Here is a 24,792-nt window from a genome sequence, read left to right as displayed (position 1 = left end):
TATGTGAACCTATTCACTCACCAAGTGGGTTGTTTAGATATTTTATGGTCCTAATAGATGCATCTTCAAGATGGTCTCATGTGTGCCTACTATTATCTCGCAACCTAGCATTTGCAAAGCTATTAGCCCAAATATTCGATTAAGGGCACAATTCCCAGATTATCCTATAAAGGCTATTCGCCTTGATAATACTGGAGAATTCTCATCTCAAGCTTTTGATGATTATTGTCTATCAGTTGGGATAAAAGTTGAATATCCTGTAGCTTATGTTCATACTCAAAATGGCCTTGCAGAGTCATTTATTAAACGCCTGCAATTGATAGCAAGACCACTACTTATGAAAATAAAATTGCCCACTACTGCTTGGGGCCATGCTATCTTGCATGTAGCATCACTTATCTGTCTCAGACCGACACATTATAATAAATATTCTCCGTCACAATTAGTTTTTGATCATGAACCAAATATTTTCCATTTACGAATTTTCAGATGTGTTGTATATGTGCCAGTAGCACCACCACAACGCAGTAAGATGGGACCACAGAGAAGGATATGAATATATGTTGGGTTTGAATCACCCTCTATTATTCGCTATCTTGAACCATTGATAGGAGATTTATTTACTGCTTGATTTATAGAATATAGCAAATCAAATGCCAAACATATTTACTGATTTGAAAAGGATAACTAAGTCACATATCCATGCAGAGAATGTGCCTATCTGAATTGATGTCCCAGTAGGACCATCTATTAGCATGAAAGCTAGTGAACCTAATGCACACCTGAAGCGTGGTAGGCCTTTGGGTTCTAAGGATCGAAATCCTCGAAAAAGAAAATCGACAAATGATCAAAATGATACTATGAAGGGATCTCCTAAAGAGACCCAAAATCTGATTAGTTCTGAGATTCCTGGATAAATCAATGAACCCGAAGCTCGTGTGATTGAGGAACTTTTAATAAGTTCGATCGGTGATGAGATTAATTTAAATCGATATGAAATAGTGGTGGATAATATTTTTGCATATAATGTTGCACTTAATATTATGCAAGATAATGAGGATCTTGAACCTCGATCTGTCGAAGAATGTCGACAAAGATCTGATTGGCCAAAATGGCAAGAGGCAATTCAATTGGAATTGAAGTCACTTGCTAAAAGAGAGGTCTTTGGACCAGTAGTCCAAACACCTACTGGTATAAAACCAGTTGTTCATAAATGGGTTTTTGTGCGAAAAAGGAATGACAAAAATGAAGTTGAAAGATACAAAGCTCGTCTTGTTGCACAAGGATTCTCACAACGATCTGAAGTCGATTTTGATGAAAAATATTCACTTGTTATGGATGCCATAACATTTAGATATCTCATCAGTTTAGCACTACAAGAAAAGCTTGAAATACATCTAATGGATGTAGTTACAGCTTATCTGTACGGTTCACTTGATAATGAAATTTATATGAAAATCCCTGAAGGATTTAAAATGCCTGAAGCAAAATCTCAGGAAATGTATTCAATCAGATTGCAAAAATCGTTGTATGGTTTAAAGCAATCTGCGCACATGTGGTATAATTGCCTTAATGAATATTTGCTGAAAGAAGGTTACATAAATGATGTTATTTGTCCATGTATTTTTATAAAAAATGGCATCAGAATTTGTTATACTTACTATTTATGTTGATGACATAAATCTTGTTGGAACTCCAAAAGAGCTCCAAAAGGCAATTGAATATCTTAAGAAAGAATTTGAGATGAAAGATCTTGGAAAGACAAAACTCTGTCTTAGTCTGCAAATTGAACATTTAGCAGACGGAATTTTTATCCATCAATATGCCTATATAGAAAGAGTCTTAAAACGCTTTTACATGGACAAAGCGCACCCATTGAGTACACCAATGGTTGTTCGATCACTTGAAGTGAATAAGGATTTATTCCGACCTCCAGAAGAGGACGAGGATCTCCTTGGTCCCGAAGTACCTTGTCTCAGTGAAATTGGTGCACTAATGTATCTTGCTAATGCTACAAGGTCTTACATAACATTTTCTGTTAATTTACTAGCAAGATATAGTTCTTGTCCTATACAGAGACATTGGAACAGGATTAAGCATATATTGTGATATTTAAAGGGAACTCTTGATATGGATTTATTTTATGCTAACAAAGATAGTGCAGATCTTGTTGGTTATGCAGATGCAGGTTATTTATCTGATCCCTATAAAGCTCGATCTCAAACCGAGTACGTATTTACATATGGAAGTACTGTCATATCATGGTGCTCCACAAAGCAATCTATTGTAGCTACTTCTTCAAATCATGTTGAGATAATAACTATTCATGAAGCAAGTAGGGAATGCGTATGGTTGAGATCAATAATTCATTTTATTCGAGAAAAATGTGGTTTAGAATTTGAGAAAAGACCCACAAGTTTATACGAAGACAATGCTGCATGCATAACCCAATTAAAGGGAAGATTTATAAAAGGAGATGGAACGAAACATATTTCACCAAAATTATTCTACACACACGACCTTCAGAAAAATGATGACATTGATGTGCAACAAATCCGTTCAAGTGATAATCCAGTAGATTTATTCACTAAATCTTTGCCAACTTCAACTTTTGAGAAGATGGTATACAAGATTGGAATGCAGAGACTCAAATATTTGAAACAAGGTTTTCATCAGGGTGAGTAAAATACGCGATGCACTCTTTTTCCCTTACTAAAGTTTTTTCCCATGGGGTTTTCCTTATAAGGTTTTTAATGACGCACCTAGCAATGCGTATTACTAAATATGTGTATTCTTTTTCCTTTACTAGGATTTTTCCCAAGTGGTTTTTTCTTGTAAGGTTTTAATGAGGCGCATTATCTTTTAATGAACATTCAAGATGGAGTGTTATGAATATATTATATTATGAATGTTCATTTAGTACTCTGTTGTAAATAAGCTTCCTGAAGAAGCTTATCCATATGGGAATCCGCCGTAAATATGTTTATCTATTTAGTACTCTATTGGAAATAAGCTTCCTAAAGAAGCTTATCACTTCGGTACCCGGTTATGGATAAATATTATCCCAATAGAAGATTATTCATACCGGGTATAATAAACTTATCCTTTCGATACTCTGTTATGGATAAACATTATTTCCGGTAGAAGATTATCCATACCGGGTACAATGAGTTTATCCATTCAGTACTTCGTTATAGATAAATATTGCTCTCAGTAGAAGATTATCCATATCTGGTATAGTAGCAACTTACACAACATCTTGTAGTAGCAGCTTGCAGTACAACAGCTTCCTTTCTTCTATAAATAGAAAAGATTTCAGTTCATTATGTACATCAGTTTGAATTCGAATAATATATCGGTTTCTCTCTATACTTGTCTTTACTTTACATTCATTATTTTATAACACATACTCCCTTCGTTTTAATTTATGTGAACCTATTTCCTTTTTGGTTCGTGCAAAAAAGAATGACCCATTTCCTTATTTGAAAACAATTTACCTTTATGCATTATAGCCACACAAAATTTATGTGCCTCATTTACACTACAAGTTCAAAAGTTTTCTCTCTTTTCTTAAGCTCCGTGCCCAGTCAAATGAGTTCACATCAAGTGAAACGGAGGGAGTATCAATTTTGAAAAATGATTTTAGTGTGATTGATATAGATTTTAAGAGTGAAATATTGAAATTTCAACTCTGTATTTAAATTTGTATGATGAATTTAGAAATATTTGACTTCTTCTCAAATTCCAATATAACCAATATAAGTTCAAATTTTAAACTTTTTATTTTTAATAGTGATAATTATGTTTTAAGCAAATTTTTAGCTTATGGGATAGTTCTCGAAGTTGAAGTGACATTTTTACTTTTTCACTTTGGCATTGTAAGTACATGATATTTTTATAGAAACATTATAATTTATATGGTAAGACGGAAAAATTTATGAAATTCAACTACAAAAAGGTGGCAAAAATACTGAAAATATTTCATCAAAAACTTTGACACAAGTCAAATAATATTTACGATTTAAAATTCTCTCATTTTATTTTCAATTCCGTCAAGTGGCAAATCAATTGGTTAAGCATAACTTTTTTTTTATTAACGAGCATCTAGTATATTGGGAAAATGAAACTGTATAGCCTCTCTAAAAGTAATAGCCGGAAAATATATATACATTTTGTATGTTATATATAAAGCATATATAAATTTTATATATATTTTTAGGCTACCAAATATAAATAATTTTTGGCTCGGGCTAAAAGTGAAAAAAAACCCAAGTATATTGGATTCTGTATGAATAGAATAAATACATTAATTAAAGAAAATTATTGATAAAGTGGTCAACTAAGAGTCCGTTTGGATTAGCTGATTGTAAATAACTGATAAGCTTAAAGTGCTGGAAAACTTTTAAGTGCTGAAACTTATTTTTTTATATAAGCATTTATATGTTTGGATAGACATGCTGAAACTACTAGTTGATGTGTTTGGTAGGAAAAAAATAGATAAGTAATTTTTTTGTTAAAATGACTAAAATATCCTTAAAGACTTTACAAAAGATTATAAATTAAAAAGTTTTTTTTGTAAAGAACAAAATGCACAACGAATATGGAATCAGAATAAAGTTAGAAAATTTTATTTTGGAAAAAATATTTTATGAATTAAAAAATATTATTAAGGATAAACTAATAAAAACCTTAGTCAAACTAAAAGTACTTATAAGCTAAAAGCTATGATTTTAGCTTATAAACACTTGGCTTATAATTACTTTGGATATTTACCAAACCCATAAGGGTCTGTTTGGAAAGCCACCAGGTAATTAGAATTGGTGTAATTACTAGGGTAGTACAGTTGTATAATTACGACGACATGTTTGTTTGTCATAGTATAATTACAATGTAATTACAAGTATACTGTTTGGTTGCACAAGTGTAATTACACAGTTAGATTAAATTTTAAATAAAATAATTATCAAAACTTAAAAGTTAATATAATAAATATATGCCTATAAAGTTTTATAAGTATAAATGATATTATATTTGGTATTTAAGATGTATATTTTTTCGTGAATATACATTAATTAGTAATCATATATTTATAACTAATATTGTAAAAATAATTTATATATATTTTTTAAATTAATAATATTTATACTGTAAAAATAATGTACGTGTACATATATATAATATTTAATTTAATTACTTACAAAAACTAAAAATATATGTTTTGTAAGAACATCATGGAATTCATGTTTGATAAAATAAATTAATATTTATAAATATAATGTCATAACATTATTCAAATGTTTGACAAAACTAATCTATCAATTCTAACTAAAAAATAAACAACATGCAATCTGAACCAATACTACTAAAACAAGCAAATTAGAACCATAAATATAACACAATTTTAAAATTCAAAAAAATAGTTGTTTAGCATATGTCAAATTCCAACATAATAACAGTAAGTTCCACTATAACTTAAGATTAGAAAAAATAATAAGTTTATAACCACATTAAACAATGAAAATTCACTTTAATTGCATCACTCATTATATGTCAAGTTTGTTAATGACTCATTATTTATAATATTAGGAGGTGTAGTTTCAAAAAATAGAATAATAAAATAAATAAAAAATAAAATATAAGCAATTACATTGAATCACAAGAAGTAAAGGTAGAGAAATAAAAGATAAATAGTGTACAAAGAAAAATATATTTTAAAATTTCAAAAGAAATTAAAAAATTAAAATAATAGAAATAAAATTTATAAAGAAAATAAATTTTAAAAAAAGAAACTAAAAGGCAACCTTGTAATTAGACAGTGTAATTACTAGGGGTGTTCACGGTTCGATTTGGCCGGTTTTTGATTAAAACCAAAACCAAACCAATTTAATCGGTTTTTAAAATTTTAAAACCAAACCCAAACCAAATTACATACAAACCATCAGTTCGGTTGTTGTTGGTTTGGTTTGGTTTGGTTCGGTTCCTAGTAAGCTAATGATGAGTCGATAATAGTAAAATAACACTAGACAACAATCTGAAAATAATTTGCTAAATTTATGCTTTTTTATATATTTATTTCGGAACTGAAGGTTTATTTACCTGTTTATACGAAAAAATGAACAAAAAACAAACTAAACGTTTACTTTCTCAAGCTTTAGCTACTATAGTCTTGCTATTTGAGTTTGCTTTCTTTACTCACGTCATACATTTTTTTTTCTAACTCTTTTATTAGGAAAAAGTATGTGTGCAGGTTAGAGAATTAGATTCTATTAAGGAAAAGAAAATTGACCGATTCCTATTCTTTTGGGCTTAGGTAATCTTTTAAGATATAAGTAGGATAAATCAAAATTCAAAATAATAATTAAAATGCATAAAGTATTTACGAAAAGATATTATATCATATATCAATAATTATTAATATTTTTATATAATTAATCGGTTCGATTCGATTTTTTCGGTTTTTTATAATTGAACTAAAACCAAACCAAATATTATCGGTTTTTAAAATTTAAAACCAAAACCAATCCAAATCAAGAAAAATATCGGTTTACTTAATCGATCTGGTTCGATTTTCAGTTTGGATCGGTTTTCTGTCAAACCGTGAACAGCCCTAGTAATTACCACCAATTCTCACCTCCCCTTGAGAATTGGAGATTGTAATTACACCCAATTTCATGCTCCCATTTCATGATGACCAAGTAATTAGTTGGCCAAATAAATATATTAAATTATGTAATTATATTCAATTACAGCCAAATCCATTTCCAAGGTGGCTTTCCAAACTTGCTCTACATAAACTAAAAATTAAGTATAAGCCCCAAACAACCTCGAGAGGCAAATACCAAGTGCATTTGATTTTGAACGCTTCGTTGCCCGAATAAAAAAAAGGAAAGAGAGGGAAATTGCAGTTTCTCCGCTACTTGTGAATCTGATAGCTTAACGAACACCAATTGTTCGACAAAGTGTCTGTAAAGGTTTTGACTTGATAACCAAAAGCAAGATTCTGAAATCCGCACCAGCAAATTTATTCGAAGAAACACAAATATGGAGGAGAGCAATAAGGAGGAGAATGCTGTTTTTCTCGATCGTTCTTCTCGAGCTACCAGAGGCAAACGGTAAATCAAGAATCCCAATTTCAATTTTTTTTTTATCTTTTTTGGGAGTGTTTGTTGTGTTTATTTTTTCTAAAATTAGAGTGTAATTAAGTTTATTTGCCTGTTCAAATGGGATTTATGTTACAGGATGACCAAATTGTTGGATGACGAATTAGAAGAGGATGAACTTTTCTGGAATCAGGAAGCTCTTAAGGATGTAGGTATCTGTTGTTTCACTAACATGTTAGTACATTTATTGTGTCTCTCTTTCAAATTATAGCCAGTAGGTAGCAGCTTATGCTTAATGTTTGTGTGTACAAGGTATTTATTATAACTTTATGAAAAAGATAATTTTTTTTAGCACCCAAGGGTATGGTGTAGTGTTCAACGAAGTGGAATAAGAACTATGAGGTGTTAGGTTCAAATCCCCAAAGAGGCAAGAAAATACTACTTAGGTGATTTCATTTCCATCTAAGTCTTGATCGGTAGAGTTGCCCGGTACATCTCCTGGTGAGAGATATCAGGTCCTTGGTGGAATAGTCGAGCTGCGTGCAAGCTGACCCTGACATCATTGTCATTAAAAACAAATTCTTAGTTATCCCGGAGGTTTTTCCATTTGGGGGTCCCTTCTTGTTTCCATAGAACATGCCTATCCAACTCGTTGTAAGGCTCAAAATGATCACATTTACGAATCAATGAAATGGATTATCGGGTGGTTTGAGAACTAAGAAACCAAAAGCGATAGTATCCAATGCGTGTTTATTGGGAATACTAGAGGCAGAGTGAAGTGCAACTGCTACTGGCTTTTAGAGATTTACATATCTTTGCTTTCTCTGGCAAGTCAAAAAATAGCAATAGAGCAGGAAAAGAAATATGATGAAAACTGAATTTTCTAAGGTATAGGTTTAATTGTGCTTCTAGAAAGAATATAACAACGGAAAGTTTGTTTCTCTGGAATAACTGCAGCCTCTGTACTCTACTTTTCTTAAAATAATAATGATAATTATAGTAACTGCAGCCTCCATTATGCCCTGCAGCACCAATTGAAGTGCAATTTTTGACTCAAATCTTAGGTCTTGACATCTCTGATCCATGGTTGGATATCGGGCGTGCAAGTTTTAAGTTCTTAATTGGTTTGGCAATCAAGAGCCATGCAACTTCCATAAACTACTTGGTTTCTGCTTGTTTGGCCAATTTGCTAATTGAATTTAATGAGCTTTTGCTTGGATGCATCTCAGGAAGAGAATGACATAGAATATGAAGAGGAAGGGGAAGCTATTGATGTTTTCGATAGTGACTTTGATGAAGATGTAAGTCCAGAGTGTTCCATTTCTCATCACTGACCTTTTCATTACACAGATTTTAGTGACTGCTTGGTCAAGTGAACTAGCAGCTGTAGTTTGGAAGGTTATGTTTATATGGATAATTCTGTTGTCGTGTGACCTCTGTTGAAAATGAGTAACCTATTGTTGGTCTCAGGAACCCGAGCCTGATGAAGAAGGAGAAAATGAACCAGATGACAGGTTTCACACATTCAAGTTGATGGGAAGTGTTGTTTTTGTTTCATATGAACAGTCATTAGATTATAACTCTTCTCTTTTCTATGGCAGGACACGGACCAAAAAGCGATTGATTTTTCCAGGAAAACCATCTGCAAAGAAGAAAAAGAAAAAGAAAAACCTTACCAAGTCAGAAAAGGCAACCCAAGAAAATGAAAAAGCTCCAGATCCAGATCCGTCCACTCCTTCTGAACATCATGATACTCATGACGATATTGAAGAAGAAAGAACAATTAGGAAATCAACAAGAACAGCTGTCATTGTAAAGCAAGCTGAAAGGGAAGCCATACGTGCAGCGTTGCAGGCAACAATGAAGGTTTGGTGCTTGCAGTACTATGCTATTTGTCATAATAATACTAACTATAATTTTTTATATAGCACGCTTTTTATTTCTTGTTTTTTTTTTGATGAAGTAAGATGTTTTATTAAAAGACATCAAAAGGTACAAAAGAGGGATTGTTAGCTCCAACACATCAATTATTTTCTGGACTTAGGACACAGCCCTTTTATTCTTGTATGTTAATTTAGTTTGTAATCCTGTGTCACGTGCTGGTTTTTCTTGATTTCAGAAATCATTACTTGGACACTGAAATTAGAGTTTGTTTTTATTTTCTACCACTATTTGGTTTGTGTCACTATCTTCTGATTATGCTTCTGATTCTTCAGCCTATAAAAAGAAAAAAGGAAGGTGAGGAAAAGAAGATGACTCAAGAAGAGATGCTTCTTGAAGCAGCTCAAACAGGTTTGGATTCATTTCTTTACTCAATAAAATTACTTTCAGTTCTTATCTGTGCATTTTCCACTAATTATATGTAACCTGTCTTGGGAAAAAATTGCAGAGGTCATGAATCTGAGGAATTTGGAGCGTGTTTTAGCAAGGGAAGAAGAAGTCAAGAAAAAAGCCATTGTGCATAAAGCAGTTTACACTGGCCCTCAGATACGATACTTATCCAGAGATGGCAAGTACCTTACCATAATTTAGGATCCCTAAAACTTTACTCTCTTCTCTATATAATAAAAAATTCATATACTATAGCTGCTTCCACTTGAAATGTTTTTCTGTTGGATATTCATTTGAAAACTCAGTTGTTTGCTATCATTCTGAACCATGCATGTTAAGGTTGTCTTGCTCTCTGCAGGTTCTTCCTATCTAGAGTTTGTCAATGGAGCATCTTTCAATTCACAGATTTCAACAACTTCCACTCCATGTAATTACAAGTCTTGATATACTCCATTCCTCTCTAAGTTTACATAGCCCTAACAATCAGCATCATAGGCATATGGGTGATTCCATGTTGCTAATGTATTTTCAGATGTTATTTATCACAATTTATTCCATTATGATAAAAACCTGATTTTCTTAGGTAAATGTTCTGTAACTGCTTGCTGTTAGCTTTCTGGTTACCTAGTTGTTATTATTGTTACCTATGTGCTTGCCCAAGTGGAACTAATTTTAAGGGTCTAATTACCCTGTGTTTATGGAATTTATGGAAACATATAATCCTTCAGAATGCACATAAAGCATATTGTTCATATGATATCAATGAATGTATCTTGCTGTCCTGAACCTTCTAACTGAGCATCAGATTATCATCTAATACTTTGTACGGTCCCTAATTTGCAACATTTCTCGTAGAAAACTATACTGTGGCCACATGAAGTCTCTCTGATTGGTATTAGGAAGATGTTTTGCTGTATGAAAGCCTTATGAGTAAATGTTATGCTTTTTTCATCTGATAATATAAGTGGAGGGAAAGGAGTCGTTGGTTCAAGTCAAAGTTTTTAAAGTAGAAACTTTCCTAGCTCTAACTTCTCTAATGAAACTTGTTCTTATTTTCTCTTCACAGTCAAAACTGTATGAACTATGAACTTTGTGAAGTCTTAGTTGTCAGCAAGTCTAAATTAAAAGAAAAAGTAGGAATGTTTTTGGTTAAGAGATGACGATTTTAGTACATTTCTTTCGAGTTTGAGCACTTATCTTGCTTATTATCTGTATGAGGTTTGAATAAATCAAATACCAAAAGTGTGCACTGATAGCTAATTACCACTCATGTCAGCAGTTAGGTGAAGGTCACCTTGTTTGCTCTATTTTCCAAGTTTCCTGAACATTAGCTTTAGTTATTTTCCCTCATAAATCTATATTCAAGTAATGGGGAAACAAAGCCTTGATGAAAGAGGAACTGGTGGTTACATTAGTTATCTTAGACTAGCTTTCTGGAGCATAAGTACACTATTTTTGCTTCTTTTTCGAGCAACTATATGAGCTTCTAATATTGTTGAAGTCTTATCATTTTTGCAGTTTAGTTCTTTCACGTGTTCCATACGACTGACAGCTTATGATTATTGACTGGTTTCATCTTTACAGACCCCGAGAAGGCAGTTTGTGCAGTTACTGGATTGCCAGCACGGTAACATGTTATTTCCACATTCTCTTACTGATATTTGTTTTTATTAAGTGTCTGAATTCTAGCAATCATCATTAAAACTTATATTTCTAACCTGCTTTTTTGAAAAGTAAAGATTCATTCCATGAAAGGCTCCCAGTATCTATAATACAAAAACTCAAACTCCTCTTGTAATATGAAGGAACTAGGAAATTTGGCAAAGCATCTACGTCATATGCATTTAACATGCTTCTCCAAAAAGCTAAAAAAATACGAACATCTGTATCTGATACTTTGTTAAGCTCTTTTTTCCCCTCAAACATCTCTGATTCTTTTCCTTACCAAATTATCCAAAAACTGCAAGCTGGTATACCACTGTCTAGTACCAGCTTCCTTGTCATACCTATCGCCTCATCTACCCCCCCCCCCCCCACACCCACACACCCACCCACACACACAAACCTTGTCTTCCATACTCTACATATCTGGAAAATCATCGTCAATGTCATCAAAGGATCATTCTATGATTGTACTTGGATTGATGCTCTATTCCTCCTCACAGCTTGAGGTGGAATGGGTAGTGGTACTGAATGATCTCTCCTCTCAATATTATCAATTCACTCCTCATTTTGATCTATTCTCTGGTTCATATTGGCGAGATCACTGCACACTTTTTGAAACTGCTATTGCATGTTATTAATTTGCTGTGCAAGTGTGTGCAGCAAGGCATTGGTATCCCCAATCTGCTTTGTAGTCTTAGCTTCACTTGAGTCATCTTTAACACCTGATTTTGACTTCTCAAAAACAATATAGCGAAAGTACCTTACCAAAAATAAATAAATTAATAATATAATAATCCTCATTTTCGTTCTTTAATGGCTTTTTCCATTCTAATAATCCCATGCACTAGAGCATTTTTCCACTCCATGGGAATCCTCAAAGTTTGTTTCAACTCATTGAAATCACCAACAGGTGACTGAATTTCCTGAGGCAATTTTCTAGAAAGGAATTGATGTAAACAAAGAAGGACCACTTAGCTAACAGACTCGAATCAATGAAATTCCACGAAATAAACAAGAAGACACAAAGGAATTGGAACGAATGGTAATTGAATTCAAATATTAAGAACATTTTAATGTTGAACTAGCACTAGGTCATTCTTAGCAAGAATCTCAAATGTTAAACCAACAACAGAGGATCTCAATTTACCCATACAATGCAAAACTTCAAACTATCCAACAATCAAACAATTTTTTTTTTGTGTGTTTTTACCGATAGTTCTTCTCAAATCTAAAATAAGAACAATAATCAAAATAGATTAAAAATTTTGACTTTTGAATTAACACAAGAGCTAAGGAACTGAGTTTTATAGAATAAGCTTGAGCAAAGTTTTGATACCAACTGATACCATTCGGGATACACGCAAGTGGAATAATTAAAAGAATTGATTCATAAAATAAAAAAACTATAAATTCCCCATGAAGTGAAGAACATAAAGAATCTCATACCCTAACTGAACGTCTATGATAACTAATCATATATGGAATCATTCATCCCAAAGAACAACAAACAAGAACCAAAGATATAAAGATTTAAAGAAAGAATTACCATCAAGACTCAAAGCTTGAAAGTAATTTCAAAGCTCAATCCGAATGAGAAAGTCTCCAACATCACAAAGATCTTGATCAACCTCAAAATATGCCAAACTACTTTCAAAAATGAGTTCAACTATAGATATATCTATTACGTATGCCTGAGAAAAAATAAAATTGCCCAAAGTAAAATTCTCTCAATTCCTCAGGCAAGCTTGGCGCACTAGATCAATTCTTTAAGCTCAGCGCGTCACACTAAGTTGTAATTTCCAGCCCACTTGTCTTCTCGTGTCTCTGTGTGACATATCCAACCTCGGCACTTCCAGCACGTCATACTAAACCATCACGGCGCAGTTCACCATCCAGCAGCTTCATTTCGGCCTCTTCCAAGCAATGCTGTTGTTCTTAGGAGTCAATGGTCCTTTTGACTGTTCGGGATCCATAAGATGCTCCGTGCTATCCAGGATCATGTCATTCTATCTTGCTTAGAAAGCTTCTTCTCTCAGTCTAGATGAATATTCCTCTATCTCATTTAACTTGGCAGCAACCAACATTTCTTACCATTTTGGCAATATATATATACTAATCATTTACCGTTATACACACACACACACACACACTCTAGAAATGTATTGTTTCTATATAAACTAATATCCCACTCTTTTACCAAAAAGATTCGAAGTATACATGTACGTTAGTCTTCAAACTCTCTGCTACAGTCCTGCTGCAAAGTTCCCATTAAAACAACTTGTAGTTCTATCCTGTTCTGGCTTAATCCCTTTTGTTTGTCTCCCAAACTGTCATCTCTCCTGTAATGGTACACGATGAACGGGGTACACCTTTATTTTTGTTCTTTTGAACGTCTCCTATTTTTTTGCAGCTTCCTTGTTTCTTCTTACCTTGATTCTCTCTCACCCCCCCTCTCTCTCTCTCTCACATACACACACATACACAGAGACGTGCAGAATCTAAAATTGGAGCTCTATACTTTGCTCTCTCGTATAATTGGTCTGTGTTTCTGTAAGCTTCGCTTGTTTAATGCCAAAAAAGTGCAGAGAGATTACAGATATGTACATGACCCTCTTTGTGTGATGCTCTAGTTGATGTATTGTCATCTCTCTATGACATATCTGTCTTTATATAAGTAATAGTTTTAATTTGGATCTTTATTGTACTATTAAGTGTTATTTTCATCATTGAAATGTTCAGGTATCGTGACCCAAAGACTGGGCTTCCTTATGCAACTAAAGAAGCATTTAAGATCATCCGTGAACAGTAAGGATTCATTTCCTTTTACTGAATATTTCATGGTTCTTGCTATGATCTATTGTGATTGTAGTTGGAGTCAAGTCATTGCGATCTCATACTTGCACTATTTACCTTTTCTACGATGAGCTTCATTTCAGTAGAATTATTTGAGGAAGAAAGTGTAGTTGATTATAAAATGAATAGTTTCTTCCTTTTGATTTTCTTTAATCATGCTTTTGGAATTGAAACTAAAACAAAAAAGATACATTTGCTCAAAGTTGTGGCCTAGCAGTCAATGAGGTGGATGAAAGTAGAAGGCATAAGAAAAACAAAAGAAGAGAAAATGGTAGAAGACTATAATGCTCACTGTCCTCCTTAACTTTCCCCTTCCTATGCTGTTGAGTTCCACATCAATTTCAGATTAAGATATTTCTGTAGTTTTCATTGAATCGTGATTTTTAAAGAGAAAGGGACTGTAATCTATCTACGCACGATGGCCTTAGAATAATCTATTAGACAATAAGTTCTACCACTAATAAAAGTCCCTTCAAAGTTTTCTCTTTCTTTTAGAAGTACGGGATGCATATTGACCCGCCTTTATAAAATCAGGGTTCATTTCCTTCTCATGTTACAGGTTCGCTGACGAAAGTAGCAGGGACGGGGAGAAAAAGAATATGGACGAGTTGTCTCAGGCAATTTCTGGGCAAGGATTTACCTCGAGACGAAAGAGGTCAATAGTTCCAACTAGTAGACAATTGCCATATTCCCGGGTATTTGCTCGTTTCCGCAAGTTTCCTGCTGATGACACCATTTCTGTAGATTCAGAGTAGATGCAATGTATATATTAGTCCTCTTTATTTCTAGTCTTGATCGATTTATAGAGATGCAGAGGTAGCATATTTTTCTTGATTAGGTTGTAAAAATTAGTTAAGTCTCAAGAGTTTTGAATGACCCATATAAAGGAGCACAGAGTGTGTAACCCATCTGAATCTACCTCTATACTAACGAAGAGCATACACCCTCCATCTCATGCCATGTGAAGGTGTTCGATTATGCACAAGTTTAAGAAAGAAATATAATGGAACTTGGATTTTAAATATGCATATTATGACATTTATATGGCTATAAAATAATGTTATTAAGGGCTCAGTGGAAAGTGTAGAGTTAAATTATTTCTAAATATAAAAAAGTATCAGTAGAAATGACATCAGGTAGCAACTCTAAAGGGCTGTTATTTAAGAATTAGTCAATGCGTTTTGAATTTCAATTTTTTAGTTCGAATTTTCAGGTTAAAAATGTCATGAATTGTCCTAAAGTTAAGATTTTTAGTTTAGAATTTGGAAAAATGACACTATATAGCCGTTGTAAAAATAATAGCCAAATATGTGTATTTTTTTATGGTCTTTGAATTTGGAACAGCCCTTAGGGAAAAGAAAATTCTACCTCATCCAGGAGTAGAATTCAATATTCTTGAGAGAGACATGTAGCAAATTAGTAACAGATCAATGGAAAAGTTCAACAAACAAGGAGAGACGCAAATCCGTAGAAAGAACCGTGAAAGGAAGAGAACCCATCATGGTGAAGTAGATATCCACTCCTCTAATGGTAGGTAAATATAATAGAGATGCGAATCCTTTCCTGCGTTCTTAATCATAGGTTTGGGTTTGATGTTTGGGTATAAAATTGTCTTTGTTAGAAGACGCTTTACTTATTAATATAGGACTTTTCGGCATAAATCCAGATTTAGTGGGGGCTCTAATAGTAAAAATAGCATGATATAGTCAGTTTTCGGACTGATCATTCAAAAATAGTCATTCTTTACCAAGTCAATGAAAAATAGCCACTATTTTGCTGCAACAGAGACCGGTCTAGCATAATATACTATAGTTCACCTGTGTATCAACTCCAGCATAGTATGCTGGACCGGTATACTTTGCTGGCTCCTGTATAATATACTGGAGCACCGGTGCTTCAAACTCCAGTATATTATGCTGGATCGGTATACTTACTGGAATTCCAGTATATTATGTTGGAGTTCTAGTGTACTTATGCTGGAACTCCATCATATTATGCTGGAGTTCCAGCATACTTATCCTGGAACTCCAGTATAATATGCTGGAGTTCAAGTATACTTATGCTGGAACTTCAGCATTATCGGTATGTTTGGTATAACGGAAAATGTTTTCCATGGAAAATGTTTTCCAAGAAAATATTTTCTTGGAAACAAGTAGTAATATTATTCATTTTCGGTGTTTGGTACACAAATTAAGGAAAATAATTTCTCAAGAGTATTCATAAATAATTTAGATATAATAAACATGAAGCCATAAACTTTCAAACCAACAACCTTCCGGATCCACAAATTTCATAAACTTTCGAACCGCTAAACTTTCAAAACCACGGAATTTCGAACCCGTAAACTTTATAATTCTAAACTCGTAAACTTCCAAACACATAAACCTCCGAACTCATAATTTTGTAACTTGTAAAATTTTGAGTCTTTAAACCGATAAATAATAAAATTAAAACTGAAAAATATATTTTAAATTTTTTCCAGGGGAGGGGGAGAGGGGGGGGGGGGTGCGCTGGGGGGCAGTAAAACGAAAAAAATAGAAATTTAAATTACAAAAAAAAAGTAAATTTTTTTTTGTGCAGGGGTCGGGGGAAGGGGTGAAGGGGTAGTAGGGTGGGTGGTAACGGAAAAACTGAAATTTGAAAAAAAAAACCTTTTTTTGGAGAGGGGGTAGGGTGGGTTGGTGAGGATGGGGAAGGTTGAGAAGGAACTTTGGAAAATGTTTTCCCTTCTCTTGATAAGGAAAATATTTTTCTACAATTGGAGGAAAATAAATTGATAAAAAAAATAATTTCCAAAATATTTTAGCCAGCCAAACATGGGAAAATTGAAAAATATTTTCCTTCATACCAAACATACCCTATATATTGGCGTATTTTCCGGATTTTGGACAGTGTTTTCATTCAAATTTATCTTTACACGAAAAGTGGCTAAATTTCGATTACTTTTAAAATTGAGCTATTTTTAAACGATCAGTTGTAAATCTGACTATTTTTGAATTTTACCTGCCGCTCTAATATGACTATTCCAACACTGGGTGAGAAACCAAAAAAAGAGAGGCCTGACTACGTCCTGTCTCACTCACCCCACTGTCTCCCAAACAAATTTCGGCAATTTCTCCAACATTTCTCTTTTCCACAATATGTGTAATACTTTAGATATAAAAAAAAACTGATTATAAAGGGCAAATTATATATTTGGTCGATCAGTCAAAAATAATTATATCTGATAGCTAAATTTCATATATATATATATATATATATATATATATATATATATATATATATATATACAAAAAATATATATTACCGACTACTAGTTTTTGGAGCTGTTATATTGTATGCCAAGAAAGGAAAAGAAATCCACGACGATATTTTGACTCTTCTCATCACGAGTCATCAAGCACGAGGTCTTGTACGTGCCATATTCCATTTTTTGACTTTTAGGTCAAAGATAAAAACCCCACGGTTATGTTGATGTATGATAGGTAAGTAGTTCTATCAATGATAGATATTTGATGCTGGCATCACTCATGATGTACGCACCTCTGATTAATTTAATACTAATCTCGAGTAGACTTTCGAGTGGATACTAATAAGTCAAGGGAGGACAGGAAGGTATACCTGTTAAGATTTCTTAAAACTAAAACATTGTAAATGGTTAATTAACTTCCTCGGTGTTTCTGGTTCGGTTTTGATCAGTTTTTTGTTAAAAAAAGAAAAAAACTAAATCAAGTAATTTGATTTTTCAAATATTAAAACCAAACCAAATCAATTATGTCGGTTTTCTATTTTTTCGCTTATTTATTGTTTTTTCTTAAATATGAGATATACATTACCAAATACATTTTCAATGTAACACTATCAAACCAATTGCTCTTTGAGAAATCTATTGTTAACCAAGATATATTAATGATAATTGAATCAAATAGTGATGATGTGATGACCCAAAAGATCATCACTTGTTTTAGAACTAAATTCTGTGTTTCGAGGCCTTAAAACCTCCTTTTTGTCTCACCTCGATGTGCGTGCGCAGTCCGGGCGTGTATCTGGAAATCCATTATATGACAATCTGTGAAAAGTGGTGAATTTTGCTTCTAAAATGAATTTAAGTTGACTTCGGTCAACATTTTGGGTAAACGGATTCGAACCCGTAATTTGACGATCCCGGAGAGTCCGTAGGAAAATATAGGATTTGGGCGTATGCCCGGAATCGCATTCCGAGGTCCCAAGCCCGAGAAATGAATTTTTAAAAGAAAATTATTTTCTAGAACATATATGAGTTTTGGAAATGAAATATGTTTGAAATTAATGATATCAGGCCATATTTTGGTTCCGGAGCTCAGTACAAGTTTGAAATAATACTTACATTGAATATGTAAAATTTGGTAAAGATCGGTATTGGTTTGGTATAAAACGGACTCAATGTTGAGAAATTTGAAATTTTGGTGTTCTTGAATGATTTCATGAATTTGGGGTTTAATTCATAGTTATTGATGTTATTTTGATGATTTGATTGCACGAGCTAGTCCGTATTATGTTTTTAGGTTAGTGTGCATGTTTGGTTTGGAGCTTTGAGGGCTTGGGTGAGTTTTGGATAGACCACAAAGTGGAATTGGACTTAGGAAGTTGCAGGTTTCAGCTGGTATGTGCTGCAGGCTCTGGTCTCGCAATTGCGAGGCCAGATGTCACAATTGCGAGCCTATTAGGCTTGGGAATTGCGAGGGGCACTTCGCAATTGCGAAGTATGCCCTGGCCAGCATTGCTCGCAATTGCGAGCATTTCTTCGCAAATGCGAAAACCCCCAGAAATCCCCATTGTCGCAAATGCGACTATCCCATCGCAAATGCTAATTCGCAATTGCGAACATTTATCGCAAATGCGAGATTAGCAGGTTTGAAGGGGTTCGCAATTGCGAACCCTAGTCACAATTGCGACATCTGCGACCTGCAAATTCATAACTTAGCCGAAAATCTTTCATTTTTCAAATTCTTTCAAAACATAAACTCTCTTGGGCGATTTTCCAAAGAAAAGTTCTTCTCCAAATCAATTGTAAGTAATTTCTAACTCGTTCTCTTCAATCTTTAACATCTTTTCACATGATTTCAACTCAAAATCAAGGGTTTTCATGGGGGAAATTGAGTGTTTTGGGTGGAACCTAGTTTGTTTCAAATTTTGGGGATTTGGACCTCGATTTGAGGTCCGATTTAATTTTTTTTATATATTTGAGTTCGTGGGTGAATGGGTAATCGATTTTTGGTTCGAACCTCAGATTTTGACCATGTGGGCCCGGGGTCGATTTTTGACTTTTTGGGAAAAACTTTAGAAAACCTATTTTCATGCATTGGAATTGATTCATTTAGCATTTATTGATATAGTTAAGTAACTTGTGGCTAGATATGAGCGAATTGGTGGTGGAATCAAGAGGTAAAGCGGTAGTTGATGCTTGAATTGTGTTCGTGGCATCGAGGTAAGTGTTTGGTGTAACCTATACCTGTTAATTGGGCGGGGTGACCCGTTTTCAACCCGCTTCAGCCCGGTACTGTAACAATTAGGGCGAGCTGGGACGGGTTGGTAAGGGAATCGGGTTTTGGATGTATACGATCAGCTTACCGGTGCACCTAACCCGCTTAACCCGATATCGCTTAACGGGTTGAACACGGGTTGCAGCCCGTTAGCAGCCCGATTACCATTGGAATTTTTTTTTAAAAATTAATTGGACCGTTCCCAACGGTCAATTGGAGAAGTGACAGTTGGGGAACGGCCAGATTTTGCAAAAATGGCCATTTCGGCCCTCCATTAAAAATATAGCCCTCCCACCTCTAATAATTGAAAAATTACATTTTTAACCTTTTAAAATCTATAAATAGCCCCTCTTCTTCTTCATTTTTTCTCACAATTCACTCTCTTACTACTCGAATTCTCTCTTGATATTATAGTTCTTAAATTATCAAATCTCAAATTCTCAATTATTTATTATTTCAAGTTTCATCAATTATTTAGTTTAATCATTACAAAATTATTATTATCAAATATCAAGTATTCAAGTGAAGTGTGATATCAAGTATTCAAGTATAAAGTATCAACTATCAAGTTTCGGTCTATCAATTGAAGTTTGATTTTTGATATCAAAAATTCAAAATTAGTGCGGCATCCGGAATCCAGGTACACTCGTTCCATCTTTTTCTCTTATTTGGTGTACACTTATTTTATTATTTAAAATTATTAATTTAGTTTATTAATTTAGTTTCTTAATTTAATTTCTTACTTTAATTTACATAATGGATTTACTTAGAGTGGCCAAAAAAGTGTGCACTAGTAGAGGTGGTAGTAATAAAACTTCAAAAAGAACAAGAGGTGGTGTTGGTTCTTCTAGTAGCTTTACACATATTTCTGAAAGTTCGCCTGAAAATTTAAATGTAGATTATGAGCGAATGCGAGAAAATTTTGGTGTAGATGATGATTTAGATGATATGTTAGATGATATTCAATCACCCGATAATCTTGAAACACCACCACCTACACCTGATAATGCTAGTCAAACTCAAAATGTTAGGGGTGCAACAAGTAGGCCTCCTCTCCCTATTAAGAAGAATCGACGATTAAGAAGTAAGTGTTGGATGTTTTTTGAAAGACTAGAAGATCAAAAAAATTATGTAAAATGTAAAATTTGTAGTGAACATTATAAACATGAGCCCGGTAAAGGAGGGGGAACGGGTCAACTTCGTAGGCATATGGAAGAGAAACACCCTCTTGATTGGGAAGTAGATGAGTCATCTGGACAACAAAAACTTAACCCGAGTACTGGGGGGTTATTTGGGAAATACGATATTAAGAAAAATCGGGAAGAATTAGCTAAAATGATTATTATAGGTTGTTTACCTTTTAGTTTTGCTTCTTCACCGTATCTTGTTACTTATATTCAAAAAATTTATAACCCTATGTTTAAAGGTATTTCTAGAAGTACTTGTAGAGCTGATATCTTTAGGCTTTTTGGACAATATCAGACATATATACGTTATTTGTTCGCAAGTCTTCTTTGTAAAGTTTCTCTTACTTCTAATATTGGTCATGCTGTGAATGAAAATGATTATTTGAGTGTTACATGCCATTGGATAGATGATAATTTTTGTATGCAAAAACGTATTATTGCTTTTAAATATGATGAAGATAAAAGTCATACTGGTGCATTTATAAGTAATACTATACATGAAGGTGCTATATTTTATAATCTTACAGAAAAAGTTTTGTGTATGTCATTTGATAATGCTTCTAACAACAATGCTGCTATTACAATATTAAAATTGCATCTACACCCACCACTTCCTGAAATATTTCATGTTAGATGTGCATGTCATATTTATAACTTGATTGTGAAGAGTGACCTTGAATTATTTAGAGATGAAATTACTTTAGTTAGGAGAGCTGTTGGTGTAATTCAAGGAAATAATAGAAGTGCTAGATTAAATGCATTTAAGGAAAAATGTGTACACTATGGACTAAAACCAAGACTCATGCCTGAAGAAATAGTTACTAGGTGGAATTATACTTATTTGTTCTTAAGATGTTGTTATAAAGATAGAATGCCTATAACTGAAATTGCTAATTCTCATTGTACCGATCCTAACCGTTTGTTAACATCTAGAACTTGGGAAGTCATTCAAGATGTTGTACAATTTTTACAAAAATTTTGTGTGGCTACACTTGAGTTTTCTGGAGCTTATTATCCGACCATTTCAAATGGTTTAGTTCATATTGCTGAAATTTCTCTTTTACTACATAATTTGAAGCAGAAAGAAGGATATGCTAGTGTTGTTGAATTTATGCTAGATAAGTTTAAAAAGTATTTCTACCCAATTCCCTATATTTATCTAATTGGTGCTATTTTAAACCCTATTGTCAAAATGATAAAGTGTCGCCAATTAATTAGAGCTTTATATACTTATATGGATATTGGACCAACTGAAACTCCTGATATTGACACTTGTATTTCTGAGCTACACACACATTTACACACTTTATATAATTATTATGCTAACATTGTTGATGCTTCTTCGGTTGTAGATGCAAATATTCCTTCAACTAATCCTTCAACATCTAGAACAACTATGAATGGTGATGATTGTGTTCAAGATTATCTGATTTGGTCTACACTAGGAGAGCATCAACAAACCAGTAGCAGGAATATTGATGAACTACAATTCTACTTGCAAAAGTCACCAGAGCCCCTCAAAAGGATTTTCTACCGCTAGGTTGGTGGAGGAGCAACTCAAATCAATTTCCCATTCTTTCGGCCATGGCTCTAGACGTGCTAAATATGCCGATTTCAACAGTCGCATCAGAGAGCGCATTTAGCCAAGCAAGGCAGCATCTAGGAGATACCCGTCATTCATTGGGCAGCAACGCTTTGGAAATTCTAATGTGCTTCAGATATTGGATAAGATGAGAATGGCGAAATCAAGGGCGTGACGTGGTAGACGAAGAGGAGGACCAAGAAATTGGAGATATAATGGTTTATGGTTCCGATTCAACCAATACCGGAAACCAAGAACCTCATGTTGACATGGAAGAATTTACAAAATGATGCAAAGCATGTGATATACTATTTCTTATTTTTTATAATTATTGTAAACTTTTTATTTGCAAGTTCAAAAATAAAAAAATAAAAAAATAACTTGCAAATTAATTTGAAGTATTAAAAATATAAATGAAAGCCTTCGGAGTTTGTTCCTTATATTGCTTATTGGTCTTATACTCTTATTAAATAATTTTTTGTAGCCACTTACTTTCTAATTTCAATTTTATAATTTTAAAATACAAATTTTAAATTTAAAACTTTAAACTTTAAACTTCAAAGTTCAATTTTAACCCTTAAAAGTTTGCAAATACTTAGCTATCAATAACATTGTATAAGAAAAATAAAATTTAATTAAAAAAAAACTAGAGTCCGACCCGCCCGAACCTGCTAAGCCCGAACCCGTACGGGCCCTAAAAAACCCTAAATTTCCCAACCCGCCAAGAGCCCGTTTTCCCAGCCCGTTAACTAACCCGCCCGCTAACCGAACGGGCTGGGGTTTTCCCCGTTCAGCCCGTCCTAGCCCGCCCGATAAACACCTATAGTCTTACCTTAGCTTGAGGGATTAGGAGTCATGTCCTATTTGCTATGTGTTAATTATTGAGTACGACGTATAAGCATAGTGACGAGTATCTATACGTTGGTGTCAAACATGCCCGTGAGTCTTTTACTTTGATTAATGTGACTCCGTTTGTATTGTTCATGCCTTATGTGATGATTTCTATTGTTGAGCAAGGCTTGTGGAAATAATATTGATATTTGAATATTGAAGAGCGTTGGCTCAAGTTGTAAAATGACTTGTGAAAGTATAATGACAATTGAACCTTATAGAGCATTGGCTCAAACTGTGAATTGAGTTGGGAAGTAAATGTGAAAAGGAAAAGAGGATTATGATATTGTCTCCCTTGCTGGGATGTTGTTGTTTAATGTTGTCTCCCTTGCCGGGATATTATTGTTTGGTATTATTTTTCTTACCGGGATATAATTATTGTACTATTGTTCCCTTGCCAGGATTTAATTGCAAACTTGTTGATTCCCTTGCCCTTATTGCTTTGTGATCGCTGTTTGGGTGAGGAAGAGTGTTAGAGCACGAAGGGTGATGTCGTGCATTGTTTTGGTGAGAGAGTGTTAAAGCACGAAGGGTGATGCCGTGTATGATATTTTTGATAGAGTGTGAATGCACGAAGGGTGATACCGTGCCACACGATGTACCATTCCGTGTCTTTACATGAGTAATAATGCACGAAGGATCATTCTGTGTCATAATTATGTGAGGTAAAAGCACTAAGGGTGATGCCGTTCCATTTATAATAATTTTATGGTGAGGATGAGAGTAAAAGCACGAAGAGTGATGCCGTGTACTTGTCTTTGATTTCCTGACTTTTACTAATAATTGGGTACAATTTTGTACAGTTTTCCCCTTCCTATCTTTAATTTTACAGTTTTGCCTTTATTTTCCGATGTATATGATTTAATTGCACAGGTTTATTTGGTAGTCTGGTCCTAGCCTCGTCACTACTTCACCGAGGTTAGGATAGGCACTTACCAGCACATGGAGTCGGTTGTGCTAATACTATATGTAACGACCCGACCGGTCATTTTGAGCTTTTGCACCTGGCTCGTCAGTTCTCCGGCATGACTTGCCCCGTATGATGTATTAAGGCTTATGTAAATCGTTGGTTCTGGTTTTCAAGGTAATCAGAATGAATTTGGAAGAACAGTTCTCAGTTTGAAGCTTGAAATTTGAAAAGTTTGACCAAGATTTGACTTGTTTGTATATGATCTCGGATTGGAATTTTTATGATTTGGTTAGCCCCGTTAGGTGATTTGGGACTTGGGAGCGTGATCGGAATGCATTTTGGAAGTTCGTGGAAGGTTTAGGCTTGAATTGGCGAAATTGAGATTTTGGCATTTTCCGGTTGATAGGTGAGATTTTGATATAGAGGTCGAAATAGAATTCTGGAAGCTGCAGTAGCTCCGTTGTGTCATTTATGAAGTGTATGCAAAATTTTAGGTTATTCGGACGTGGTTTGGTTGGGTTTTTGATCAAAAGCGGAATTTGGAAGATTTTAGAAAGTTTGGTTTGAATCTGACATGTTTTGGGTGATTTGATATTGTTTGAGGTGTTTTAATGATTGGAACAGGTTTGAATAGGTATTAGGATATGTTTGTGCTTTTGGTTGAGGTCCCGGGGGGCCTCGGGGTGATTTCGGATGGTCAACGGAGAAGTTTGGATTTTAGTTGCAGATGTTGAATTACTGCTTCTGGTGT

The 24,792-nt window shown here is 34.0% G+C and overlaps 1 protein-coding gene across 1 annotated transcript; it reads left to right on the top strand.

Annotated features, from left to right (window-relative positions):
- The first annotated feature begins 6,816 nt into the window (after positions 1-6,816).
- Positions 6,817-14,895, top strand: LOC107782137 (SWR1 complex subunit 2). Its single transcript, XM_016602979.2, has 11 exons — positions 6,817-7,112; positions 7,239-7,308; positions 8,330-8,401; positions 8,571-8,614; positions 8,702-8,966; positions 9,317-9,392; positions 9,490-9,609; positions 9,790-9,858; positions 11,016-11,058; positions 13,836-13,901; positions 14,509-14,895. The coding sequence occupies exons 1-11, from the start codon at positions 7,042-7,044 to the stop codon at positions 14,702-14,704; spliced, it is 1,092 nt and encodes a 363-aa protein (XP_016458465.1). The 5' UTR covers positions 6,817-7,041; the 3' UTR covers positions 14,705-14,895.
- The last annotated feature ends 9,897 nt before the right edge of the window (positions 14,896-24,792 follow it).

This window comes from Nicotiana tabacum, chromosome 16 (assembly GCF_000715075.1).
Source record: "Nicotiana tabacum cultivar K326 chromosome 16, ASM71507v2, whole genome shotgun sequence".
NCBI lineage: Eukaryota > Viridiplantae > Streptophyta > Magnoliopsida > Solanales > Solanaceae > Nicotiana > Nicotiana tabacum.
Note: the sequence above shows the minus strand (reverse complement) of the source record. Positions and strands in the feature narration are given on the sequence as shown.

Bases quoted from the DNA above. Each gene is read 5' to 3' on its own strand.
- LOC107782137 (XM_016602979.2), top strand. From the start codon at position 7,042: ATGGAGGAGAGCAATAAGGAGGAGAATGCTGTTTTTCTCGATCGTTCT. The intron at 8,615-8,701 runs GTTTCACACATT...TTTCTATGGCAG, and splicing joins GAAAATGAACCAGATGACAG to GACACGGACCAAAAAGCGAT. The intron at 9,393-9,489 runs GTTTGGATTCAT...AAAAAATTGCAG, and splicing joins TCTTGAAGCAGCTCAAACAG to AGGTCATGAATCTGAGGAAT.